The sequence below is a fragment of the Ailuropoda melanoleuca genome, chromosome 15, assembly GCF_002007445.2.
Source record: "Ailuropoda melanoleuca isolate Jingjing chromosome 15, ASM200744v2, whole genome shotgun sequence".
NCBI classification, from domain to species: Eukaryota; Metazoa; Chordata; class Mammalia; order Carnivora; family Ursidae; genus Ailuropoda; species Ailuropoda melanoleuca.
The window spans coordinates 85,458,999-85,472,854 of record NC_048232.1 but is presented as its reverse complement, the minus strand read 5'-3'; the positions used below and the strand labels follow the sequence as shown (position 1 = coordinate 85,472,854).

Here is a 13,856-nt window from a genome sequence, read left to right as displayed (position 1 = left end):
CTCTGCCAGCCCCTTCTCCAGGCCTGGGGAGGATCATTCTCACCACATGAAGGGTTCGGTGACCTAGGCTCTGCCCCAGCCGTTCCAGGCCCTTTGAATTTGCAAAGGGAAAAAAACACTGGACCAGCTTCAAGTGGACAAAAACCAGACGCCTTTAGCTTATGGCTCAGTGAGAACAGATGTTGAGCTGAGTGCCTCATCAAGGTGATGGATGGTGTGTGGGCTCAGGGAACCCCCCCCCCCAGGAAACTCCACGGCCAGGGCCACAAGCCAGTCCGCACTAAGACCAGTCGGGGAGCCCCAGGGACCGCGAGTCTGGGTTTGGAGTCCAAGTCTGGGCAGGACAAGGGTTTAGGAATCTGGCCCTGGGCAGTTAAATACCAGCCAGGGTGATCTCTGCGGCATTGACCTGTTTTTGGCGTTGACCTTTACACCAGCAGAGCCCTCTAGCATGTAGACGTTTACCCATCCATCATCATCATCACGGTGGGTCTTCACCAGCAGCCCCACAGGAATGGTGCCATTCTCCCGTTTTACAGGTGGGGAGCCTGAGGCTCAGGGAAGCCCACAACTAGAGGGGATCAGCCAGAACTCAAATTCAGGTCTCCTGTCTCGGGTGGCCCCCCACGGATGGAGAAAGGCAGCGGCTTCCGTCGGGGGAGACTGAGCATCTCTGTCTCTTTCCCCCCCACCTCCCCCCAGAGACCTGTGCGGTAAACAACGGAGGCTGTGACCGGACCTGCAGGGACACGGCCACTGGTGTGCGGTGCAGCTGTCCGGTGGGATTCACGCTGCAGCCCGACGGGAAGACATGTAAAGGTCAGCGCAGAGCCGCTCAGGCAGGGCCAGGGGCTGCACGCTCGCGCTGGGTGCGTGGCCATGGCTGCCTGTGACGGCAAGGGGTCCGCAGTCGCTGGCACTTCTGCTGGAGAGGCCAAACAAGGGGGAGGGTCAGCACCAGGGCTCCCCAGCAGGGCTCAAAGGAACGCTGCGTTGATAGGGTCCTGCTGCCCAAGGAAAGGGCTGCTGGGCTAGGCTAAGGGTGTCTTCCCTGAAGGACCTCCTGGGCCCACAGTGACTCATCATGGCAATGGGGATTGGGGGGGCCGGGGGCGGGGTAGCCATTTCTTCATCCTCACCTTCATGGTAGCATCTGGCAGAGCTGAGGCAACAGCACGACCCAGGGACGTTTGGGAAGGACAGGTCTCCTCGTACCGGGATGGGATTGTCTTGCCACCGTGAGGAAAATGAGGATGCTGTGTGTCCTTGTCGCTGGAGGAGTGACATTGTGGGGGCTCTCGCAGGGGACTGGGGAGGCAGAAGGACCTCCATCTGCAATTAGAAATGAGGCTCTAGGAGGTTGGGAAAATCAGGAACGGGCCAGTCTCCCAGCCCCTGGAAGTGAGAGCAGGTAGAGATTGCTCTGTTCCCGCTTGTTCCCTGACTCACCCCACAGAGTTCCTGAGTGCCTCGGGGCTGCTTGAGGGTGTTAGGGGTCCCTCTGGAAACAAAAAGTGAGGGGAGCAGGGAAGTGAGAGCTGGCAGGGCTCTGGAGACTGAAGGGGCCGCCCTGCAGCCCCCTCAAAGGAGCCCTGAACAGCTATAGCCCTTAGGCAAGGAGTAGAGGGGGACCACCGGAGCCCCCTCCCCTGTAAGGGAAGGAGGTGCAGCCCCTCAGCACCAACCGCTCGGCTCCAGGCTGGCCCTGCATATCCCCGCAGCCGCCGGGCCCCTGCCTCCCACCTCGCCAGGGAGCAGGCTGAAGGGCCGCGAGCGGAAGGGCAGGGGAGCTTGAACTTCCCAAGTCCAGTGGGTGAAGATACGGACAGCGGAGGCTCCCGGTGGTTTTAAATAGTCCGAGGGGGCTTTTTTTAAGCGTGTAAAAATAGTTAGCAGATGACTTCTCCTTCCTCGCTGCTCTGCTGGGAAGAAACTAGGGATTATTGACAGAAACAACAGTCCTTCCACCTGCTTATTTGAAAATAAAGCCCTTCTATAGCCCCTGCTCAGCCCACTCAGAGCGGAGCTGCCACATGCGGGCTCCCTGCGGTCCCACCATCGGCCACAGCCAGCAGCGACACAGCAGGCCTGGCCCCGTGCCCTCGGAGCTGGGGCAGAGGAGGGTAAATCAGGCCACGCTGCCTCCCTCTTGGGCCCGGGACCGCAGGACGGGCATGGCTCAGTTCCTGATGTGAGGCTGGGAACTGGCGCCAGAAGCCAACCTCTCCGCACCCGCAGCCATGGCCAAGCAGAGCACTTGCGGGGGGCTCTGCTGCCCCCGTCCTGCCTTCGGTGGCCTGAGGGGGACCTGTCCCCGCCCCCCACCTCCACCTCGTGTCTGGGGGAGGGGAGGTGCTGAGGGGAGTTCCCCACAGCCAGAGGCCCACCCCGCCATGCCCCCCACCCTGCTTCCTGTGGCTCCTCCTGAGCCACTCTGGCCCTTAAACCAGGGCTGCCACTAGCCCCTCGCCTTTGGCCGGACGCCCTCCCTCCCTCTGCCCTGCAGGCGGGAGGTCCTCTCATTCACTCATGTACCAGATGGGATCTGGGGGCTCCTCCCATGCGCAGGGGCTGGGGAGACAGGTGAATGAAGCAGACCTTCCTGGTCCCTGGGGACCTTCTGTCTGATGCAGAAGGCAGTTTTTCAGTTTTTAAAATCACTGAGATGACCGTGTATTACCGACCGCCTGGTGCTGGATGGAGACCTGTAGCCCGGGAGAAAAGCGAGGACCAGAGCCTGCCCGGTGCCGGGGCGGGGAGGGCGCGGGGAGAGGCATTTGTCGGGGTGGCCTTTCCAGTGGCACCGTGGCTGCAGTGCAGAGGCCGGGGGTGCAAGGACCCAAAGGCATCCAGTGTGCCCAGGTGTGTGAGATGTGGGGCAGGCCGGGCCAGATGGTGCAGGGCCTGTGTGCTGGGGAGGACGCGGCCCTTCATCCTTCCAAGCTTTGGCGAGCCCCCCAGACACTCCCGGGCAGGGAAAGCACAGACTCGGGTTTCCGTTTCGAGCCAGTCCCTGAGCACAGCTTGGACGGGGTTCTCTGGGCAGGGGCTGGAAGAGCAGTGAGGCGGCTGCTGTCATCACACAGGCTGGAGATGACATGGCTTGAACCAGGCGCTGGCTGCGGTGGTAGAGATGAGCAGTCCTTGTCCTCGGAGTTAGAATTTAAGGATTGTGGGACTAGTCAAAAACTGTGTAACGTCCTCAAATCAGGGGACACTGGAAAATGAAGGCTAACCTCCAGACCCCGGGTTTGGCGTCTTAGAGCCTCACGTGCACAGCCCGAGCTCCCTGGGTCCAATGGGAGATGTGCAGGTCAGGGCGCGGGCACTTGGCAGGACAAGCCCAGCTGGGAATTCCGGGCCCCGAGGCTTTGGTTCCTCAGTGGGTGTGCACGCCCTGATCCTGGAAAGGGCCCAGAAAGGGGATATCAAAGGAGTGATTTCAAAGGATCAGTGTATTCTGGAAGCCAAAAGCCATTGTGAAGTGAGACCAATGGCTGGAGGGTGAAGGTAACAGAGGTCCTGGAAAATCCAGAGCTGAAAGCCCTGAGCACACAGGGGTCACATGGGCAGGTAGAGACAGGCATGGGAAAGGGGGGGTTATTCTGTCTGAAACATGGGGGCTGTGGTACAGTCAGGATTTGTCCCAAGCTTTGTTTCAAGAGTATGGACAGTGCAGGGGTCCAGCCTCAAGGCTCCCTGTTCTGAGCTGCACCGGCTTGATATTGGGAAGGGGGCACCTTGCTGACTGGCCCTTCTGAGAGTAGGGAGGTCTGGGGCCTCGACTCCAGAGTTGGAGCCTGGATTTCCTCAGAGACAGTGGCCCCTCCACCCAGCACCTTCCAAAACAGTCTGGGAGAACTCCCACCTACCACCTGTTTCCTCTCCTCCCTCACCTGCCCTCTACCCAGCAGCCCAGCCCAGCAGCATGCCCTCCCCACAAGGCTGCTCTGGATGACGCCAGCCCACTCCCACCCGGAAGCCCTGCACATGGCCCGTGGGTTGCCAGGCTGAGCCCCTTGGTGGGAAGGGCAGAGGAGAGCAGGAACAGTTGTCCTACTCTGTGTTCCTTCAGCTCACACCCCCCTCCAATGCCCCCTGATGCTTGAATACTGACTGGCTGATGCATCTGGAAGGTTCTCCTTGGTGGCCCAAGACCCAACCCTTCTTTCAACCACTCCAGCTCCTTCATTCTTCATCCACTCAGCGAATGCTCCTGGGGAGTCTCTCTGTGCAGGCTGCATGCTGGGCCCAGGGGCTCCAGATGGGAGCCAGCTCCCCCATCAGTGTCCGTGACAGGGGACAGCCCACTCTGGAGGGAACGTCAGGGAAGGCTTCCCAGGCAGGCAGCTGTTTCCGGGGGCAGGCCATATGGGGGCTGCATGGGGTGGGGCAGCCAGAGTCTGGGCTGCCAAGGCAGAAGCCAAGCATGCAGAAAGAGCAGGGCAGGACATCCAGGCCCAGGATGCCCAGGGAAGGGCCTACAAGAAGGGGCTGGCCCTTTATCCTCGGATGACCGGGGGCCACAGAAGACTTGTAAACAGGTAGGGGGCTGCTGGCTGCCTGGTGGGTTGGGGGCAGCATGAGAACAGGAGGAAAGACGGGAGCCGTAGAAGGGCTGGAAGGGGAGAGGGGGGGCAGAGGCTGCACCCCGGGGTCCCATCAGAATGAAGGTCCAGGAGCTGTGTGACTGTACCCTGGCTAGAGTTGGGGGTGCTTCCCCCACTCTGACCCCCGGGCAGCCGCCACACCAGCCTGGCCTCAAGCAAACATGCCTCCCGTGGCCTGTCTGGTTGCCATGACAGCCCCTCCGCTGTCATGCCCCAGATGGGGATGGGGATGGGATCGGGGGTTCCAGAAGGCCTGAGGCATTCCTGAGGAGGCAGACCCCCTCTGCACATTTAGTCTGTGAGAGGCACCTGCCCCAGCCCAGTTCACAGATGGGGAACCTGAGGCTCAGAGAGGTGCCTTTCCCTGTCCAAGGATCACACAGCTGGCCGGAACGTTGCTGAGACAGGTCTCCATTCTCCTGCCAGAGGCTGTTAGCTAGAAATTTCCCCGTCTTCCTATAATCCCCAGGGGGAGAGGACGACAGAGATCCCCAAGCCTCTGCCTGGGACGGGCCCTCAACTGAACATAATATCTGCTTTCTCTGGAGGCTGCGGGGCCAGCACGGTGCTCTGGAGAAGTCCTGTCTCTGGAAACAGCTGGAGCTGGGCCCCGATCCGGCTGCTGCAAGTAGCTGTGACCCCCTCTGTTGAATGGGGGATCTGGTCCCCCTGTTGTTTTGAAGATCACACAAGACTTCACCAGAAAGGGCTTGGCCTGGTCACCAGCATGAGGTGGTGCCCAGTAGGTATAGTGAGCACTAGAAGGTCTGACCACCTGCTGTGGGGCCTGGGCTCACCCTTAGGCATTTTTGTTCCTGGAACACACACGTGTGCAGAGTTCCCAGACCTGAGAAGTCATTGTTTTTAGTGACCATCTTGGTGTGCACACATAGAGCACCTACTGTATTCAGAGGGGTGAAGTCACCCAGGCGGTGGCACAGCCAGGAGTCGGGGCCAGGTCTGGTGACCCGCAGGCCTCCCTTAGTGGGGACCACCTCAGGTTCCCCTCCTTGGCCACCTTCCTGGTGCCCAAGTTACCAGAACGTGCACACAGAATGGGTGTTTGGGGTAGAGGTGCCTGGGGTGGGGGGAGGGCAGCCAGGGGCAAAGAGATGCACCCCTCAAAGTCTGGTCCCACAGGGGCTCCCCAGGAAAGCCACTCTGGGGTCCAGCCCTGCCAGGCTTGCTGTGGCCCTGTGCTATGCCAGGTCCCCCCCCTCCCAAAGGCTCTGAGAACCACCCACGGGGGTGTCTCAGCCTTGCTCGGGACCACACACCTGGGGTTTTTGTTGTTGGGGAACATTCTGTAGGAACACCGCTTTAGGACTTTGCTGCAGGTGTCAGGTCTAGCTTGTTTGGTTTGAGGAAAAAGAAGTGAGGTGCCAGCGGGATTTGGAGTTGCTGGGAAGGGACAGAGACCCCTCCATGGGGCTCAGCACAAAGGGGACAGGGAGACCTTGCGCATCCTTACACAAGACAGGACGCCTGGGCCCTCACACTCAGGAGGGGCTCAGCGAGGGCGACAGTCAAGTCAGCAGCTCTGCTGAGATGTGGCTGTTGGCCAACTCGGAGAGGTCCTTTCTGGTTTCCTTCACTCCCTTTCAGCCCCTCCAAATCAGGGTGAGACCCCCACTCTGAAAGCTCTGCTACTACGTGCTGGGTCATGTCAGCATGGGGAGCCTTGGGGTTAGGGCCCAAGAGGAACTGTGGAGTTAGAAGAGACACGTCAGGGACAGGGTCTCTGACGACACCGTCTGCCAGGCTGGCCTGGATCCCAGAGAGCAAAGCCCAGATTAGCAGGGCAAGGAGGGGCGGGAGGGTACGCACAGGAGTCAGGGGACGTTTGTGATGCATGAGCCCACGGGCCATGCTGTGAGGGAGAAAGCCCCCCATCACTAGAGATGTGCAAGCAGAGGCCGACTGGCAAGGCTGCTTGGGAGGGGTCGTCTGTTGCATGGGGTTAGGCCAGGTGACCTTCAGGGTCCAGCCACAGCTCTTAGATGCAGAGTGAAGAAACTGCTGAAACCAACAGGTGAAATTAGAGGGGGAAGCCAGCCAGCCCAGGAGCACCGGTTACCTTCCTAAGCCTCCGCCTCCCATGAGTAAAACAGGGGCATTAAACCTACGAACTGTTGACTGAGCACTCGCTCAGCACCAGCACCCCAGGACCATCAGTTCATCTACTCCTCGTGGTGTTCTTCCAAGGCGTGCTTCTGACCCTTGTCTTACAGCGGGGGAGCCAAGGCTCCAGGGGCCCAGTAGCTCACCCCAGGCCACACTGCCTCCCCAAGTGTCGTCCCTGTCCCCATCACAGTAGCCATCAATCCCTTCCCACCCTTCTTTGCCCCGAATGCCGGCCAGGCTCGCCAACTCAGGGAGGTGGCATAACTCAGCCTCCCAACCCCCGCTGCTGGGAGCCAGGCCCCTTGGCCGCCTGCTTCAATAGGGGGACTGGAGGCCGGCTGCGGGCAGTGGGCACAGCGAGTCGCGGGGAGGGGGGCCCTCCCCCCACCTGGCAGCCCAGCCCACTTGCCTCACCCTGCCCCCTGGGTGCCCTGCAGACATCAACGAGTGCCTGGCCAACAACGGGGGCTGCGACCACTTCTGCCGCAACACCGTGGGCAGCTTCGAGTGTGGCTGCCGGAAGGGCTACAAGCTGCTCACCGACGAGCGGACGTGCCAAGGTGAGCCCCTGTGTGCCCCCGGCCTGCGCGGGCTCCTAGGAGTGGGGTGGCTAGGGCCAGGGTGTGTCGGCCCCCGCTGGCCATTCCAAATATGCACCTGCCCTTCCCCCCTTCTCTGTCCTTCATGACTCTAGAGGCCTTCAGGACACCCAGTCCAACCCGTCCCTTTTGTGGATGGGAAACTGAGGCCTGGAGGCACATCAGCACATGTGTATGTAAGGGGGGCTGCCACAGTGAGTCGGTGGCGGAGCTTGTCAGCTCCAGCGCCCTGTCCTCCCTGGCCTCCTTCGGAGGCTTCAGAAGTGGGCTGCTGCCACCTGGTGGAAGGCATGGCACATTGCAGGCGCTCCCCTGCAGTCCTTCCTTAGGGTTCCCGGGCGCCTGCGAGGTGCCACCAGGGTAATGTGAGGTCTGGGCAGAAGCCAGGAATCACACAGTCCAGCACAAGTCCAGGAGATATCGGGATGCAGTGAGAGCCCAGAGGATGGGCAGTGGAAAGAGTGGCCAGGGAAGGCTTCCTGGGGGAGGGGACACTGGTGAATAGGCGTTTTCCCAGAGGAGTGGCAGACTGTACATGGCAGAGTCGGCCTATCAGTGCAGCTCAGGGCTGGCCCTGGGGCAGCATGAGGCCCTGAGGGCCAAGGGATGCGTTCTCCCAAGGACACCGAGGAAGGCAAGAGCAGGAGGTTGGTAAGGGAGGGTCTGGGGCCAGCCCGTCCTGGGCCCATCCTATGACCCAAGCCAGTCCCCTCCCCTTCCTGGCTCAACCTCTTCATCCCTTGATGGGTCTCCTGGCTCTGTCTTCCCCTTAGGACGTGAGGGCCCACTGGGAGCACGTCACCTGTCCAGGCTCCTCTACACTTTGACTTCTCCATCTGCCTTGCCAAATTCTGTGGAGGGCTAAGGGAGGGCCCCTGACTTTGTACCCCCAGCTGCCTCGTGAGACAGGTGGGCCGTCACTGAGGAGGCCATGACTTGTCTGCTTCTGGGCTCCAGCCCATCTTCTCCACCCTCCACCTCTACCAGGCTCGTCTCTCTGAGGCCCCCGGGGTTCTGGCCATGTCCCAGCCCCACTCCAGCACCATGCCAGGCTCTGGTTTCCTTTGTCTGACACTCAGGCCTTTGGGATGGGGACCTCAGACACCTCCCCAACCCCCTGAGCTCCACACAGTCCCCTGGAGGCTCTGTGCTGCCCCCTCCCGGCCTTTGCTCAGAGCGCCCTTCCCTCACTTCCATTCCTTCCTTCCAAGCTAGTCCCATCCTTCAAGGTCTAGTCCAGGTGCCACAAGTTCCAAGGGATCTTCCCAGATTCCCCCGCTGGGAGGGATCACATCCTCCTTTGAGCACCCACAGTGTGATTCCTTCCTTGTGCTAGAATTATTAGAAACACATGCATATCATCAACGTGTGTAGTCACATGAGCTAATATATATTCAAAGAACGACCTCCAGGGGCTCCTGGGTGGCACAGTGGTTGGGAGTCTGCCTTCAGCTCAGGGCGTGATCCCGGCGTTGTGGGATCGAGCCCCACATCAGGCTCCTATGCTATGAGCCTGCTTCTTCCTCTCCCACTCCTCCTGCCTGTGTTCCCTCTCTCGCTGGCTGTCTCTATCTCTGTCGAATAAATAAAAAATTAAAAAAAAAAACTTAAAAAAAAAAACTTAAAAAAAAAAAAAAAGAATGACCTCCAACTACAGTGCCCATGAAAAGGTGGGTCAGTGGCTGTTTTGCCCTCAGGAGTCCCCATCAGCTGTCCCATGAGAGCCATTTTCCTCAGAATTTATGGCCAGGACAGACCTGTCTCCTATGAGCATGTGGTTCATTTCCTCCTTTCCGATAACAAGCAGCCTGTGACCCTTTTTCGTTTTTTACCCCAGCTGCCGGGAAGCTCAGAATCAAATTTCACATACTGTCAAGGCTATCATGTTATCCCTTTTGGGTACACATTCCCCCCATACCCGTTTCTCTTCAGGCTGTTTTCCTTGTTTTCTCAAGAGACTTCTTGTAGCGATCAGAAAACACACTGTGGTCGGCATCCAAAAGGCCTGGCTTCGTGTCCCAGTTCATTTGTTTCCTCAGGCAAGCCCCTATCAATCTCCTGCAGATGCGGATTAAATACTCATCCTGATCACAGTTGAATGTGAGGTATTAAAATGGCAGAGAGTCATAGTAATACCTTGTATCCGCAGTACTTCCACCTTGCCCACCTCCAGAAAAGATGGGAAATGGCTTCTAAGCCAGAAATGTAAGGTTAATGGAGACAAACTGGGAAATTGGGCCGTGACCGGAAGGCCAGCATTCACTGTGGGTTGGCTGTGCACTAAGCGTCAGGGCCCAGGGACTGTCTGTGCGCAGATGTGAGTTCAGCGACTGAGTGAGTGACAGGCCATGCCCACCCACCGGGCCCTGAAACTCCTCCCCGCACTTTGTCTCCCTGTGGCCACACAGACATCGACGAGTGCTCCTTCGAGCGGACCTGCGACCACATCTGCATCAACTCCCCGGGCAGCTTCCAGTGCCTGTGTCACCGTGGCTACACACTCTATGGGACAACCCACTGCGGAGGTCTGCAGCCCGCCCGCCAGGGCCACCTCCCCCTTGAGGCACGCGCCTGGCCACACGGCCACCTAGGCTGCACCCCACACCCTGACCCCTACCTTGACTCCAGAGGGCCTGGAAGGGACCTAAGCAAGGCCAGGTTCTGGTGTGCAGAGGGGCTCAGCCAAGAGCAGGGTGGGAAGATGGGGGTGGGGAGCAGCAAGTATCGGCTAGGTGGCAGGCCTTGGGCCAGGTTGTGGGCATAGGCCCCGGAAATGGCAGCTATAAGGGAACTTCAGTCCAGAGCGGGGGATGGCCACTACACAGAGAATCCCGCAGATGATTCGTCCCAGTGGGAGAGGGTGACAACAGAGAAGGGCAGCGTATGGAGACTGGGGGCGGGGGGGGGGGGGGGGGGGGGGGAGGGCGTTCCTAAATGAGGAGCATGCCAGCACGATCAGCATATGCAAAGGCACTGAGGTAGCCAATAGGGGGACCCAGAAGCAGTGGTGGAACCCTGTGAGGGAAGGAAGAATGTGGTGCTTGATGCAGCTAGGAAGCAGGGCTTTGTGAGATGTGCCGGTGACTTGGGTTTTCTTACTAGTGCAATGAGAGACTACTGGAGGGTTTAAGTAGGGGTGTGATGTGGGCATGTTCAGGTAATGAGATCACTCTAGCTGCCATGTGTTTAGGAGAGTGGAACCCAGGGCACCAGTAGGGAGACAGCTCCAGGCACGGGAGCCAGAGCTACTGAGCTTGGGCAGGGTTGAAATGTGCCAAGAAGGGGAAGGTTCTAGAAGTGTTTAGCTACAGATGATGGGACTTGGAGATGTGCAAGCATGGCAGCTAGAGGTGGGGGAGCCGAGAATGGCCCCGAGGTCCTGGGGTCTCCTCATTTCCTGTGACGGCACTCCCTCTGCTGGGCAGCTGTGCAGGTCACATGGGGTCGGGTGTGAAGTGATCAGGCACAGCTGGTGTTGGGGGGAAGGGGCTCCTGGGGTGGGCTACAGATTCTTCTGGAGGGACTCCCAAAAACCTGGGCACTGGCTCCCCTGGGCCTGCCGCTCCCTGACTGCAGGCCACCCAGATGCTCAGAGCCAGGCACCCCAGCATGAGTGTGGCCCAGCCCCTCTCCCCATCTCCAGCGGGTGCTCTGGTTTCTTGGGGGCCAGGGCAGGAAGGGCCTTGGAGGTGGCTTCTTTCACCCTGGGGCCCATTGCACAGAGGGAAACAGCCTGTCTAAAGCCCCAGCGAGAGAGACATCACGACCCCTGCCTCACGAGACCTGCTTGGTACTTGAATTTTGTGCCATGCTCTGCCCTCCCCCCAGTCCGGGCGCAGCTGCTGGAGTCCAGCAAACCGATGGGGTTCCTGGGGGAGGGGGAGGGGTTGGTGTCTGTGTCCATCAGCCTCATGTATGTGCACTCCTGTGTGTGACGCGTGCAGCGGGTCTGCGTCTGATGAGTGGCCAGCTGCCGGCAGGGTCAGGGGAATCTCGGCCCGCTTGTCCTGGGTGGCCCTGCCCTGCCAGCCAGCATCCTGCCCTGATGGCCTACTTCCCACCTGTGCTTCCAGATGTGGACGAGTGCAGCATGAACAATGGGAGCTGTGACCAGGGGTGCGTCAACACCAAGGGCAGCTACGAATGCGTCTGCCCCCCAGGGAGGCGGCTCCACTGGAACCGGAAGGACTGTGTGGGTGAGTGCCCTGGGGTGGGCCGCTGCTGGGACCGCTGAAGAAGGGCCTGGATGCTGGCTTCCCTCCTTCCACCAGGTGCCTGGATGGGAAGGGCAGTGACCTCTCAGGGTGGGATGAGCTTGGAGTGAGCAACACAGGGCCTACCTCACCTGGGAGGGGGGTTCTCAGCAGAGAATCTCTGCTGCTGGAATAGGGCTGATGGGAAGGTGGGCTTGGAGGTAGAGGGGACATAGGTGGGAGAGCACATTGGGTGCCAGCCAGAAACACAGAATGGGACCTGCAGGGAGAGGGGGTCACAGAGGCGAAGATCTGGGGTTTAGTGTGTGCAGCCAGAGCTGTTGTCTCCGGAGAAGCTGGGAGCTCGGAGGGCACAGCAGTCTCTGCTCCCCCGTCTTCCTCTGGTCCTGACCAGGAAGCTGGGGAGGAAAGGGGGTGGCTACTCAGGCTGCAGCAGCGTCAGAGTCTGGAGGGCAGCCCCGACACCTGCCCAGGCCAGCAGCGCCACAAGGTGCAGGATAGGAAGAGCAGCAGGGCTCCCAGAGAGCGCAGTGTTCCTGCATCCCCTGCTGGCGGGCTCCCGAGACTTGGGGCAGCTCTATGCTAAGTTCTGGGCGGTTCCCCATGTTCATTAGTTCTGCAAACACATGGTCACCCACTACATGCCAGGCCTGCTGTGGATGCTGGGGCCATGGCCTTGAAACGGCTCTTAGATCCTGGCCTTGCCATGCCAAACATCCCCAGGGCAGCCAGAGCCAGCTTTTTATTTTCTCTTTTAAACTTTTTTTTTTCTCCATGCCCAGTATGGAGCCCAACACAGGGCTTGAACTCATGACCCTGAGATCGAGACCTGAGCTGAGACCAAGAGTCAGAAATTTAACCGACTGAGCCACCCAGGCGCCCCCAGAGCTAGCCTTTTGAATCTGACTCAGAACATGTCCCCCTCTGCTCAGAGCCCCCCACTATTTCTCTTCATGTGGAAGCAAAGCCAGAGTTCTTAGAAGGGCCCAAAGGCTCCTGGACCTTGGCCTAATGGCCTTCGTTCCTCACCCTCACCTGACCTGTGCCAGCCTCAGTGACCTCGAGGCTGCTGCCCACCCCCAACTGACATGGCCGTGCCGGTGCTCCCCTCTTGGCCTGGAGGGCTCCTCACCCCTGTTGCTGTCTGCTCTGGGAGGCCTTCCCTGCACCCCTCCCACCACCCCTGCCTCCTCATTTTCTTTTCTCCCACTGTACTTCCCGCCACTAGACATAGTATCTGTATGCTCTACACAGCAGAGCACAGACCTCTGCCTGTCTTGTTCACTGCTGGATCCCCAGCACCTCGGACAGAGCCTGGCAGGTGTAGGCACTCAGTACATACTTGCTGAATGAATGAGTGAAAGTATTGACGAATGGATACCAACACTTACATCCGCTAGCAAAAAGCTGACTGTACTTCGGTAAGGATTGCTGTGCTGCTCGGGCCGTCCTGGTGAGCAAAGCCAACCACTGCTCCCGTCCAGAGCTGCAGGGAGGAGCCTGTCTGGGAGCTAGAGAGGCAGCGTTACGTGGTGTGCGTCCCAGGAACATGGCCCGTGCTGGGTACTAAGGGTGAATGGGTCGACTCCAGCCTTAGAAGCCTGATCACTGAGTGAATTTGCCACCCGTTGGCTGACTTTCCAAGCCTGGATGGATTGGCTTTCGGAGGCATGTCTGCTGATCGATGAGGGTCGTGCTAGGTCTGGTGTTGACTTGTTACCAAAGCTGTCGGGCCAGCAGGCTTTCTCTAAGTGTATGGGGAAGGGGCCCTCAGTCAGAGCTTCAGGAGCGGCCACTGGGGCTTGTCTGGGTCCTCACGCGGCCACCGACCCTGCACCAAGAGTCATTGGCGGAGGTCTGATTGTCTGGTCACTGTCAGTCAGTGTGATTTTATCCCATTTCTCCTAAGTCATTTGCTAGGACCGTGGTGACTATGTAGAAGCAGTTAGCATTCTGGACACTAGACGTGGGAAAACTGAGACAAACAAGCATAACTGAAAGTGTTCTTAGAAGGTTCTGGAAGGCCCTCTAGACCCATGACCCGAGAGTTCCCAGGGCTGACCAAGAAAACTGGTTCCACCAACTCCCTGAGTCTGCCGTCATGAGCAGGTTGCTTTCCCCTGTACCCTCGACATGGACCATCCCACCTCACCCGTGCTGTGAATCCAGGTCCAAAGAGGGCTGGCAGTGACGACCCCCCTGACTGGTCAAAAGAAAATCCAAGGTCTCACTGTTACCCTGAGCGCTTGCCCTAGGAATTCAGCTTGGTTCATCATGCCCCCCACAGCACACCATAGGCTGTCTCATTC

General features: G+C 59.3%; 1 protein-coding gene across 1 annotated transcript in view; it reads left to right on the top strand.

Annotated features, from left to right (window-relative positions):
- SCUBE1 (signal peptide, CUB domain and EGF like domain containing 1) overlaps positions 1 to 13,856 on the top strand; it is a 137,364-nt gene that overhangs the window by 95,246 nt on the left and 28,262 nt on the right. The window contains exons 8-11 of the mRNA XM_011230029.3: positions 703 to 819; positions 7,172 to 7,294; positions 9,742 to 9,858; positions 11,407 to 11,529. Coding sequence (XP_011228331.1) covers positions 703 to 819; positions 7,172 to 7,294; positions 9,742 to 9,858; positions 11,407 to 11,529 — 480 coding nt within the window. The remainder of the gene's footprint in view (positions 1 to 702; positions 820 to 7,171; positions 7,295 to 9,741; positions 9,859 to 11,406; positions 11,530 to 13,856) is intronic.